Source organism: Pipistrellus hanaki (assembly GCF_964339955.1).
Source record: "Pipistrellus hanaki genome assembly, chromosome: 18".
NCBI lineage: Eukaryota > Metazoa > Chordata > Mammalia > Chiroptera > Vespertilionidae > Pipistrellus > Pipistrellus hanaki.
In genome coordinates, this window is record NC_140520.1 from 32,314,466 (window position 1) to 32,326,715 (window position 12,250).

General features: G+C 60.9%; 1 protein-coding gene across 1 annotated transcript in view; it reads right to left on the reverse strand.

Moving 5' to 3' along the window:
* The window catches only part of CNTN2 (contactin 2), a 29,048-nt gene extending 18,426 nt beyond the window's left edge, over positions 1–10,622 (reverse strand). Inside the window, exons 1-2 of the mRNA XM_084865842.1 lie at positions 10,152–10,622; positions 1,129–1,249 (exon numbers count right to left, since the gene is read on the reverse strand). Of these exons, the coding sequence (XP_084721968.1) occupies positions 1,129–1,249; positions 10,152–10,379 (349 nt within the window). The 5' untranslated portion in view covers positions 10,380–10,622. The remainder of the gene's footprint in view (positions 1–1,128; positions 1,250–10,151) is intronic.
* Positions 10,623–12,250: the final 1,628 nt, after the last annotated feature.

Consider the following 12,250-nt stretch of genomic DNA (forward strand, 5'->3'; position numbering starts at 1 on the left):
CAGGGCAGAGGGGCCGGCGGTGGGCCTAGCGAACGCCTGGAGTTGCAGCAGGTGGCCCGAGTGCTCCCCAGCGACCAGGAGGGCTGGGTCTCCGGCACCCTCTCCAGAGTCCAGCTACCCGGGCCTCTCAGCCTACACTGCTCTCTTCTCCTCCCATCAGCGCGTCTTCCCCCCCCCCCCCCCCCCCTCGCAGCACCCCTGGCATGAGAGCCCTCTTGCCTTTTGCCTGGGCCCCCGGGGCTCTGCCTCCCCTCTCCCCCAGCCTGCTCCACCCGGTCTGCCAGGGGAGGGAAGAAATAAATGTCGGCCCCTGCACCACCCAGAAGGACTTCCTCCAGCCACGGGAATATTCTGTATTTGTGCTGGTCCAGTGTGGCAATTGGCCCTTAAAATGTGGCCAGCACCACTGAGGAACTAATTTTAAAACTGAATTGCTCTTCATTTTGACCGTCCCGTGGCTATTGGCTACTCCACTGAACAGAGCAGCCTTCGAGGCCTCCACTGTGGGCTGATGCTGCGGGGTCTGGTTGTGCCGCAATCCGGCTGGGTGACCCAGGGCAAGCCTTTTACCCTCTCTGATCATGCTTCTCTCTCTTTCTTTCCTTCCTTCCTTCTTTCTTTCCTTCCTTCCTTCCTTCCTTCCTTCCTTCCTTCCTTCCTTCCTTCCTTCCTTCCTTCTTTCCTTTAAAATATATTTTATTGATTTTTTACAGAGAGGAAGGGAGAGAGATAGTTAGAAATATCGATGAGAGAGAAACATCAATCAGCTGCCTCCTGCACATCTCCTATTGGGGATGTGCCCACAACCAAGGTACACACCCTTGACCGGAATCGAACCTGGGGCCCTTCAGTCCGCAGGCCGACGCTCTATCCACTGAGCCAAACCCGTTTCGGCTGATCATGCTTCTTTCATCTCTACGTGGCCAAGACTCAGTCCCTCTCCCAACCGCAAAGGGAAGGAAGATCCATAAATGGGGAGACTCTAGCCAGGAAATGCCTCAGAAACGCTAAGTGCCACAGCACTGCAAAGCCAGTGGCTTCTGTAGTCATCGCCCCAATAATAGCAATGACATAATCCTAGAAGCACCCGCACCCTGCTGGGCTGCAGGGACCTCCCAGCCCTCTTACCTGGAGAGGCCACGATGGCCACAGCCAGCAGCAGCAGCCGCAGCGGTGGTGCCCTCCTCCCAGTGCGGGTCCCCATGGCGGCGTCCGGGCCGAGGGGAAGAGGAGAGGAAAGTGCGGCAGGACGCTGAGCAGGACCTGCGGAGGCAGGAGGCAGGGGCCCTGAGCGGAGCGCCCCTCCCAGCTCCCGGCTGTCTGGCTCTTGCCTGGGCGAGGCCGGAACTGCTCAAGTGCTCGTCCTCCGGGGCCCGGGGGAAGGGGCTTGGCCATTCCCAAGGAGCTCTCCCATGGCTGAGTGCCTCCCGGGCCCCCTGGGGCGTCTGGCGCAGTCACTGCCCTGCCTCCTCCCTGCCCTCCTCTACCCCCTGGGCCACAGGGACCTCAGAGGGGAGACAGTGACCAACTGGGGTCAGGAGGCAAGGCCAGCTGCCAGCTCTCCTGCGATAGCTCCCGTGTGGGTCCTGATGCGAACAGGGCCCGGGCCCGGACCTGGGGAACTAGTGACATCTTTCTCTAGTAATGGGGGCCCACTCCCCCCATAGCTGCCCGGGCAGGCCCAGCCTGGCTTCTAGTGAGGCATCAGGTCTTTGCGGGTGGAGCCATGAGGCCCGTTAAGCGGTGCTCCCGACCACATGGGCGGGCGAACGGGCCAGAGAGGCCTGAGCTGAAAGTGTTCGTGCAGCTCCTGGAGGAGCTCCTTCTGGCACAGGGTCTTGGCTAAATCTTGAGAGCTCAGGGCAACCTGTTCCCTAGGGTGGGGGCCCCCCGAGAACAGCTCACAGCCCCCTCTGCCAGTCTGACGGGTGGGGCTGCATCCCTAGAAGTGAGGCCCGGGCCAGCCTCTCCATCCACTCCCCGTCCCCGGGCCAGCCTTCCAGGACCCGGAGGGAGCGTGGCGTCGCAGGGGCGTGCTTTCGGTGATTTGGGTCCCTGTCAGAGCTGCCACAGGAGCCAGCAGGCAGCCAGTCTGCGTCTCTGTCCTGCCTGCCCCCTCGCAGACACCTAAGAGCAGGAGGGTGGGGGGAGGAGGGTGCTTTGGGCAGGAGGAGAAGCGGGGCCTGGCTGGGGGCTCTTCCACTCGCTGTCTGCAAACCCGCCCCCTGGGTCTCTGTGCCTCATACGTAGAATGGCTGCTCTCTACGGCCCCTTCCAGCTCTGAGACTGGGACTCGCAGAGCACAGGGCGCTGAGGGCCTGGGTGCTGTCCCCTGGGCGGGGTGGCCGGGGAGAAGGCAGGTGCCGGTGGCTCTGACTCGTCCCCGGGCCTGCACAGGGTCTGAAAACCACAGCACGCTCAGTACCCCCATCTCCCTTCATGCTGTGTTCTTGGAAAGAGAGACCCCAAACCCTCTTAAGCCTCTTCGCCCAACTCCCAATCCAGCCTCTTGCCTTTGTCAGGAAGGGCCTTGGGGCCATCTCTCACGACTACCTGCCCCCCCCCCCCCCCCCCCCCCCCCCCCCGTCCTGGCCACGTTCAGTTCCAGAAATTCAGCACTTCCGGCCCTTCCCCTGACACCCCATCTCAGTGCTGTAGTCACATGACTCCCCTCCTCTGAAATGGCCTCCCCGGGCCGGGCACACACCTCCACAGCCTACACGGCCCCATTCAAGCTCACCCAAGACCCAAACATGCCCCACAAGCACGCAGTTAGAATCCAGCTCGCATCCTGACTCCGTGGCCCTGCCCGAGGAGGGAGACTGCCTCCACAGGAGGCTGTGAGCTCCCCACAGGAGACAGTGTCTCCACGTCTCACCCGAGCTGGGCAAAGTGCCTGGCATGGAATAGCTCTGACGTGTGGTGCTGTTTGAGGACAGCTGTGTTCTGTGCCTCCAGGAGCCTGTGCACATCGCTCACGCTCACACTCACACTCACACTCACACTCACACTCACACTCTCACTCTCACACTCACACTCTCATACACTCACACTCACACTCTCACACTGACTCATACTCACACTCTCACACACACACTCAACACTCACATTCACACACTCACTCATAGACTCACACTCTTATACACTCACACTCACACTCTCACACTGACTCATACTCACACTCTCACACTCACACGCACACTCACACTCACACGGTGGAGCTCAATGACAACTGATTGGGCTAACCAGGCTCCAAGCGCTCCCCAGAACAACCCAGGGCCAACTCACCCTCTTTCTCCCTCATACACACACTCAGGTGCACACACTTTCACCCTCACACACTATCTTACACTTTTAAAAAAAAGTTATTGATTGATGAGAGAGAGAGAGAGAGAGAGAGAGAGAGAGAGAGAGAGAGAGAGAGGAACATCAATTTGTTGTTCCATTTATTTATGCATTCCTTGGTTAATTCTTGAGTTCTGACTGGGAATTGAACCTGCAACCTTGGTGTATCAGGACAATGCTCTGGGCAACCGGCCAGGCTCTCATACACTTTTATAGATGCTCTCTCACATATATTCTCACACACATTCCATTTCACACTCACCTTCACACCTCACTCTCTCACATTCTCTCTCCCACACACACTCGGGTCTCTATGGTCACAGGGGCCCTGTCACAGGAACCGGGGAGTATGGCCCCGATGCTGCACTAAAGCAGGCAGCTCTCCCACCAGGGAGGCGCTGGGGCTCAGGGAAGTGTCCAGGGTTTGGCCTCCACGGACAGGATTCGGTGACATCGACTTCATCTCCTAAGGGCTTTGTGAGCTGGACAAGTTCTTCCCCCCGCTGGAGCCTGTTTTCTCACCTGCAAAGTGGAGGTTACTTTGCAGAGCCGTTGTGTGGTCAGTGAGGTACTGGAGTGCCTGCCGGGGAAGTTTGGGGCCTGGGTAACAGCAGGGAGGGGGCCAGAGAGAGGATGGGCTGAGGCCCTCCCAGCTCCAGCCGGAGCGGCCTCACTCAGCTCTGCTTCACGGACTGGACTTCCCCACAGGTTCACTTCAGACCAGGGGAGGGGAACCGTGTTCTGCCAAGGGCCATTGGGTATTTCTAACAACATCATTCACGGGCCATACAGAATTATCAACTTACAAATGAGCCTGCTATATTTGATCAAACATTTAATTAACTCACCCCTCGTGCCTTGGCAGGGCCGGACTGAATGATTCTGTGGGCCTTAATCTGCCCAAGAGCCGGATGTCCCCCAGGCCGGCTTTAAACTAAGGGTCCCCATGGTTCCAAAACGTTTGAAAACTCCCCCTTAACACTAGTGTGGCCCGTCCCCGGGCCAGGCACAGAGAAGGGGCTCCATCATGGCTTGCTCATTCCCGCCCTTTGTCTGCCAGTCTGTGGGCTCAGTGAGGGGCACGGTGCTGGCTTGGGCTCAAGGCCCTTCTTACCCTGAGTATGCCAGGGCCAAGTAGAGACAGACTACCAGGGCGCTGGGGGCCCTGGACAGGAGCCACTGCTGCCCCCGCAGTACTGCAGAGAGCGGGGTGTGTGCGTGCACGTGTGCGTGTTTGCATGTGTGTGATGTTGGTGTGTAGCTGTGTGTCATGCCTATGTGTCCCTGTGGATAGGTGAGGTCTGGTCTTTGTGTCCCTATGTATATGCCTGTGTTTCTGTGGGCCTGTGTTTGGATATGTCTAGTCTTTGTGTGTATGCCCATGTGTGTGCCCATGTGTTTGTGCATGTGTCTGTGTGTGTCCCTGCCTACACGGAGCATGAACCCAGCCCTGCCTTGTCCTCCTGTGGCCCATGAGGAGGCCTGATCCTGGATCACTCACCTCCACCCCCAGCGGTCAGAATGATGTCACCACAGGTAATCACCAAACTCTGTAAATAACCCGATTCTCCTGCTCCTCCTAAATCTCAGCTTGACCCAGAGCTTTGTCAGTCACCTCAGGGCTCAGGGGCCCTGGGCACCCTTAAGGGACAGACCGAGGAGGGCTGGGAAGGGGCTGAAGGGGAGGAGCTCCTGGGTTGCACCAGAGAGGCGTGGCAGCACCAGGGGCCCATCGGCCTGTCAGCTGTACACTGAGCCCCGCTGTGTGCCAAGCCTGTGTGCACACTCACACACACGCGTGGAGTGTGGGTCAAAGGTTGGAGCTGAGACCCTCCAGTTGGCACTTCCTCCCAGCATTCATTGCCATGTGCCAGGCGCTGTGCTGTGCGCTGGGAGACAGTAACAAACCTGCCCTTATGGACCAGCAGCGCCACAAGGATGTGCTCGTGAGCATCATGGACCAGTCCTCTCCTCACGCCATCTGCCCCGTGGCGCGTCCCAGAATGCTCGGGATGGAGGAGGCCTTTCTGTCAGGAGCGAGGCCAGAGTGGAGCTCTGCCAGGCCCGGAGCTGGCCCTGGGAGCCCCGAGCCAGCCAGCCCAGCCCGGCCCAGGCCAGCTGCCCCGGTACAGGGGAGCAGGCACAGCCTGGCACAGGCGGGCACAGGCTGCAGCCATCAGGGGGGCTGGGCCTCTGAGGCACCAACACACAGGGAAGCGGGCTGCTTTGGGGTTCAGAGGCTGCAGGGGGAGCTGGCCGGATGGCTGGCCCAGGGAACAAAGGGCCTGGGGGACAATGAGGGGAGGCGGGGGGGGGGGGGGGGGGGGGAGAGACGGAGAGCTGGGCTCAGGGCCCTGCACAGAACAGCCAGAAAATGACAGACACACACCTCCTCAATGCTACCCCTGGGGACACCCGGCTCCTGGCCCTGCATCCGCCTCCCCGCCACCCTGGGGAGACGGGAGCACCGAGGGCTGCTTTCCGGGGGGTGGGGACAGACAGAGGGGGAATTGGGAGTCCAGTGGAGGGCAGAGACGAAGTGGTTTATTTTAAGGCGACGAGCACCGCCTGAGCCCTCAGGTCCCCCGCCCCACACTGTAGCGCAGCACAGACTAGCGGAGTGGCCCTCCGCCAACGAACCAGCACAGCCCTGGCGACGGTGTCATTCCTTAGAGTCTCTGAGCCTCAGTCTGCGACACGGGGGTAGAAGGGGTAGCCACCCCAAGGGACTCCGGTGAGGTTAGCGCCGTTCCTGGCCCATGGTGAGTGTCGGGGGCGGGGGGACAGACTGGTGTCCGCAGACGCTGTGCCTGGTGGTGTCAGGCTCACTTCCACACAGTCACGGCGAGGGGGCTGCACTCACACGGGTTTAGGATACTGACAGCCTCCCACGTCTCCTTCTTCCTCTCCCGCCTCCCAGGTGCGGGGGCCTGGGCAAGCCCAGCACGCACACCACCCCAGAGGAGGGCACCGGATGCACAGTCACATCTAGACGCCAGCTGTTCAGGAGAGCACCTGGCGAGGACCCACGGGGCACCCCAAGCAGGTGCTCCTCCACTGCCCACCCCACCTGCTGCCCCCCCACCTCAGGTCTCAGAGGGGAGGGGGACTCTGCCTACGACAGGAACCGCCACCTGGGCCAGGATCACTGCATACCCCTCTGGGAGGACAGAGCTCGCTGGTGGCCTGCTGGGGCCACGTGGCAGGCAGGGTGGGCGCGGGCAGGACCGTGGTGGAGAGGCCTCGGTGAGGAAGGCAGGCGCCCCGCCTGGAGGAGGTCCTGACGCGGGGGGACCTTCTGAGTCCCCATGGGGGGCAGGGGAGCTGTGCAGCCGGGCCCTTCCTCAGCCCCTCTAGTGCCCCCTCCCTCCCCGCACCCAGTGGTGCCCGCAGGCTCTTGCATTGGCAGCTGGTTCCCTGAGGCCCAGCCCTGGCACTGACTGCCCTGCCCTCTGAGGAAAAGGGGGGGTGTGAGCTCTCAGCCTGGCCCCGAGGGAGCCTGGCCCTTGATCTTCGGCCTGAAGACCTTGGCCCCCTGCCTCTGCCGCTGCACGGAGAGGCCCTCAGAGTGGGATGTGGACAGAGGGCAGGCCTGCATCTTCCTGGGAGGGGCTGGGGTAGGGGCTGATGGAAGGTGCGAGGCGCTGGGAGAAGGGTCTGTTTTTGAGATGCCAGGAGTAAGAGCAGTTATTTTAATTTGCTTCTGAAGAACCAGATCAGGAAGAAATGAGTGGAGTGAGTTTGCATGTCCCCTCAGGTCTGCAGGAAGGAGACGGCTCCCGATTCCTAGACAGTGTCCTGCAGGCGGGACAGCGCCAAGCCCGATGGGGTGGGTTCTACCTGCTCCGCCCCTCGGGCTGGCATCCGCTCTGGAGCCCAGCTGAACGGCTACTCCGGCTCCATGGCAAGGAGGCAGACACGGGGTGGGACAGCCCCTTGGTCTGAGGAGGCTGGCAGACATTGAGAGGGTGTGGGCTGGGGGCAGAGGAGGCCCCAAGCGTTCATCTGGATGGGTGCTCTGTGTGTGTGTGTGGGGGGGGGGCGCGGTGGGGGGGACATGGTTGTGTGGCTCATCAGATGAGAAGGACGCTGAGCTGTAGTTGGGGCTGCACGGGCCCTGGGATGCCACGGGGTCAGTTTTGGGGGAGCACATCACACGGCCTCTTTTGGTAAACAAGAGAACGTGGGCTTCTGTTGCAGCAGGAGGAGGAACTGCTTTCCTCTGGGATGGCGGCCATCGAGGCACGGAGCCCAGGGAGACCCCCACAGGGTCCAGGTGAGCAAACCATGGGGGTTGGGGGGTCAGGGTGGCTCAGAAGAACGCAAGAGGCTGGGAGAGATGGTCCGCATGGCAGGCAGCAGGGAGAGTCACCAATTGAGAGAGGGTTACCTGAGCCTGGGGGAAATGGACAGGGTCACCCAGCACCACCTCCACCCCCGAGCAAGGCTGTTCCTAACCTTGGACCCCCGTTCCCCACGGCGTCTTTGGAAAGACTGCCCCGCCTCGGGCCCATCTTTCTGGTGAGGAAGTGCCTCCTGCAGTCTAACTTCAATCCCTCCCACTTCACCGGACTATTCTTTGCTCTGGTTCTTCTTTCCATGAGGATTGACCACTTCTTGCTCAACACCCAGGTTCAGCCCCAGGAATCCCTCCAAAGGGGCAAACACCACCCACTCTCAGACCTGGGTTGTCTCTGAGATGCACTGTCTCACAAACTGTTGGTTTGAGGATATTCTGGGCGTGGGGGGTGGAGGATGTGCACCCCCATCCTTCCCCCCCCAACCAGATGAATTACTCCCCTGAATAGCCTTAGCGCCAGAGAGGAAGTCTTGGGGTGCCCTCCCCAGTGCTTACCCCTGAGGCCCGTCCTGCATGTGTCTCTATTTGAGGCTGAAGGTGGAGAGCACGTTTGACCAGGGAAGGGAGTGTGAGGGCTTGGCCAGGTGGGGCGTAGAGGATGAGAGGGAATGTGTGTGTGTGTGTGTGTGTGTGTGTGTGTGTGTGTGTGTGATAGAGATATAGAGGTAGAGAGAGAGAGAGAGAGAGAGAGAGAGAGAGAGAGAGAGAGAGAGAGAGAAAGGAGCCTTGTGCTTCCCTCACTGCTCATGCTGAGCCCCGGAAGGACAGGTGGATCTTGCTGACTGATGTCATGTGCTCAGGGATCCCTTCCCAGCTCTCTCCCTGCCCCCGCTTTGCTGACTCCTGATAGACCCCACAGGCAATCAGGAGGGACTTTGACCTTGTAGCAAAGCCTTGCTTGAATGGGTCTGCAGCCTGGCTGGAAAGGGTTAACTGGCAGACACCCTGGAGAGGGCTGCTGTCCAGGCCCGAAGTCTGGGCTCCGCCCCCACCCCGCCCCCAGGAGCCCAGGTCACACCAGCCTCACAGGTGGCCCACCTCTGGCTGCTCCGGTCCCAGTGAGTGCAGCTGAGAGGAGGCGTGGCGGAGGGGGCTGAGGGGCGCTCTGGCCAGACAGCTGGGAGGGGAGACGGAGTCAGCTGCCCAGAAGACCAGGATGGCTCTGTTGGGCTGCACCCACTCCTGCACTCACTCCTGCCTTCCTGGCCGGGCTGGGAAGGGGGTTCCTGGCTGAGGAGTGAAGCTGGAAGGAAAGGAGGGTGGGGCTGACCAGTCACAGGCTGGACATGGGAAGGGACAAAGCTAAGGGCAGGTGCCTTGGGGGCTGGAAACCCATCTTTCTGCAGGGCTGGGCCTCGGGCACTCACAGCTCCTCCTCCCCTGGTCTGTCTGGATTCCCAAACCTCCAAACAACCTTGACTGACAGCTTTTCCTCCCGGGACACAGGCTCAGCTCCCAGAGGTCCATGCTGGGCGTCCCTGGCTTTGTCCCGTGCATGCGGCCGGGCCTGGGACTCTCTTCCCACAGCCACTGTCTCTTCTCGCCCCCACTTCTGCCTTCCCGGGCCTTGGAACCCCTCCTGGACCCGGTGACAGGATTCCGCTTGGGGCACTGCCTGGGACTGCTCCCCCCAACGCCCCGCAGATCCATTATGTAAGCCCCGCGGTGCGGGGAGAAGGGTGGCCCTCTTTCCCTAGACCCTGACACGGTGTCCCTCCCCTTTCTAGCCCCAACCCCTTTTCTTACCAACTTCATGCAAATCTTTCTCTCCCACCAGTGAAGCTGAGAGGGAGGGATTTGGGGGAAGATAAAGTTGGGGAGGAGGGAGAGGGGAGGGAAGAAAAGAAATGTCAGCCCCTGTGGGCCCAGTCCTTACCCTTTGGGATCTGACTTGCCTCAGTTTCTCCTCCCTAAGTCCCTGCTCCTGGGCAGGCCTTTGCCCAAACCTGCGGTCCACTCCCTCCTCTTTGCAAAGAGGTCACTCTGCTGAGGCAGACGGGGTGCCTCCAGCCTGGACAGTCAGTACCATTCCATCCGGGAGACCTGGGGGCAGGCCAGGGTCTGGGGCCTGGCCTCTGGGACTTTCTGGTCCCTGCCTGGGGGCTGGGGCAGAGTCCACAGCCGCTGCCCCCTCTGAAGGCATTTGCTGTTGTCAGCCAGCGGCCGGACCAGCTACATTCTTGGACAAACTGCCGGAGGCCAGCCTCCCTGCCAGGCGGGGCCTGCTGGGCCCTGCGGAGTGCCACCCATGCAGACAGGGCGGAGGGGACTTCCAGTCCCAGCAGTGAGAAGTCAGACTGACCCCTCGCCCGAAGCAGGGGTTCCCGCCCTGCCCCTGCCTCTGCCCCTCCTAAGTTGCAAGAGCACTGAGTGCCTCCCCACAATAGCACCCTGGGGAGTCCCCCTGCAGCAGCGGCAGCGAAGGAGACAGAATTGGTTGGCACCTACCTGGGGTGGAAGAGGGGTGTTGGCTGGGGCAGGTGGCTGCTGCCCGAGGCGATGAGTCAGAGCTCGCCCGGCCACCAGCCCTCCGGGCCGGCCGCCTCTCCTCCCCGGCTCCCTCAGCCGCTCGCTGCTGTCCTGGAGCAGCGGCTGCGGCAGCCCTGGCGGCGGTGGCGGCGGGCGAGGGCGCTGGTGTGTGTGCGCGCCCAGAGCCACTGCAGCATCTCTGCATCAAGATGTGCTCCTCCCTCTCCCCGGCTCCGCTCACTGGCTGGCTCCTGTCCTCAGCCAACGCTCGGGCCCTGGAGATGACTTCCTCTGCCCCCTCCTTCCCCCTTCCCGTCCCCACCCTCCCGGCTCTACCTCATTTGCTGTCATTTAAGGACCGGAGCGAGCCAGCGTGCCCGCGTCTTCCATATGCATGGGCGGCTCAGCTCAAGGGCGCTGTCTGGCCTGCCCCCTCCACACCCATCCCTCCTCCCCCATCTCATCCAGCCCGGGGGCTGAAGGGGCTGCAGAGGAGGCGGGGTGGGGGGGGGGGCTGCAGAGGAAGGAGAAAGTGGTTCTTGCTCTGCAAACCCTTGGAGACTCCTAGAGCCCAAACTCCTTGTTTTCCCCGGAATCAGAGGAAGGAATGCGGAGCAGAGATCTCCAGCTTGTCACGCAGGGCGGGAGGGGCGGAGGGGTCCTGCGTGGTCACCCCACACGTTCCTCTTCATTGTTTCCCCGATCAAAGCCACACGGCTCTTTGTCAAACGATCCAAACGTGAGAGGAAAATTAGAAATATATAGTAAAAGTCCCTCAACGAATTTGAGTCCCATGCCTCCGTGTCTATTATTCCACGAACACCATTCCATGGATTATTGGTATTATTTTATGAAAATGAACCGCACAAGGCATCATGATTTGCAAAATACTTTGAACGATAATGGATCTTGGGACACGTCCCACATCAGCACAGACGGATCCATGCTCTGTTCTCATCAGCTGATTGGCTGTGGGTGCGAGGCTCAGGGTGCTGTCCTCTCTGAGCCACACTTGGACCTGAAGGGCCAAGTTCACTGCCAGCTCTGAGATGCTGGGTGCTTACCCAGGTGGGCAATGTCTCTCCTGTTCTGCTCCTGTCATGAGGGGCGGTGTGTGTGTGTGTGTGTGTGTGTGTGTGTGTGTGTGTTCGCGCCCAGAAGCAGAGGGACCAGCCATCTGTGGCAGTCATCGGCCCCATCAGGCTGTCACTGTTATCTTATCCCCTTCTGTCCACCTGCTGTCCAGTCACAGGCAAGACCCATGAGTGGTCCAGATGCTGAAACAGCTGGCAGGACCAGGCCCGTCTCCGAGTCTCAGTGGCTGTACCTGTCCAGCCTAGAGCATGGCTGAGTGTCTTCCTGAGCAGAGGGGGTCACAGGGGCTGGGGACAGCGCTGGGTTGAGTGAGGAGCCTGGAGGAGGGGGAGTGGCTGCCCAGTCTCCCGGGGCTGGGATGCCTGCCCAGGTCCCAGGTGCTCTGCCCTCCATCTGCCTGCGCCCTCCAAGTGCTTTCCCAGCTCGGGAGGCCGTCATCTTTGTTCCAGGCAGAGAGACGTCCCGTCTGATCCATCCTGCCAGTGACCGCCTTTAGCCGGGAATGCCTCTCTGCAGACCCCGCCCAGGTGCCTTCCCCTCCCTGCCCCTGTCCGCTGCAGCCTTGTCTGTCTGTCTCTCTCTCTGTCTGTCTGTCTCTCTGTCTGTTTGTCTCTCTGTTTGTCTGTCTCTCTGTCTATCTCTGTGTCTGTCTCTCTATCTATCTCTCTGTCTGTCTCTCTATCTCTCTGTCTGTCTTGCTGGGGCTGGCACTTTGGCCCTGAGTGGCTGTGGTGAGTCTTGCCCTCTGACACCACCCAGATCAGCCCACACCCTGCAGAGACTCTGAATCTCCCCAGGCAGAAAGTGGTGCCCAGGGAAGCGGCGGCACCTCTGCTGTGTGTGCGTGTGTGTGCATGTGTGTGTGTGTGTGTGTGTGTGTATGGGGAGGGGTGGGAGGGGGGGAGTGCTGACCAGGGGCTTGGCTGGCTCAGGGACCAAGGGTCCGGAATGCTTGCAAGGGCTGCTTTAGGTGGAGACAGC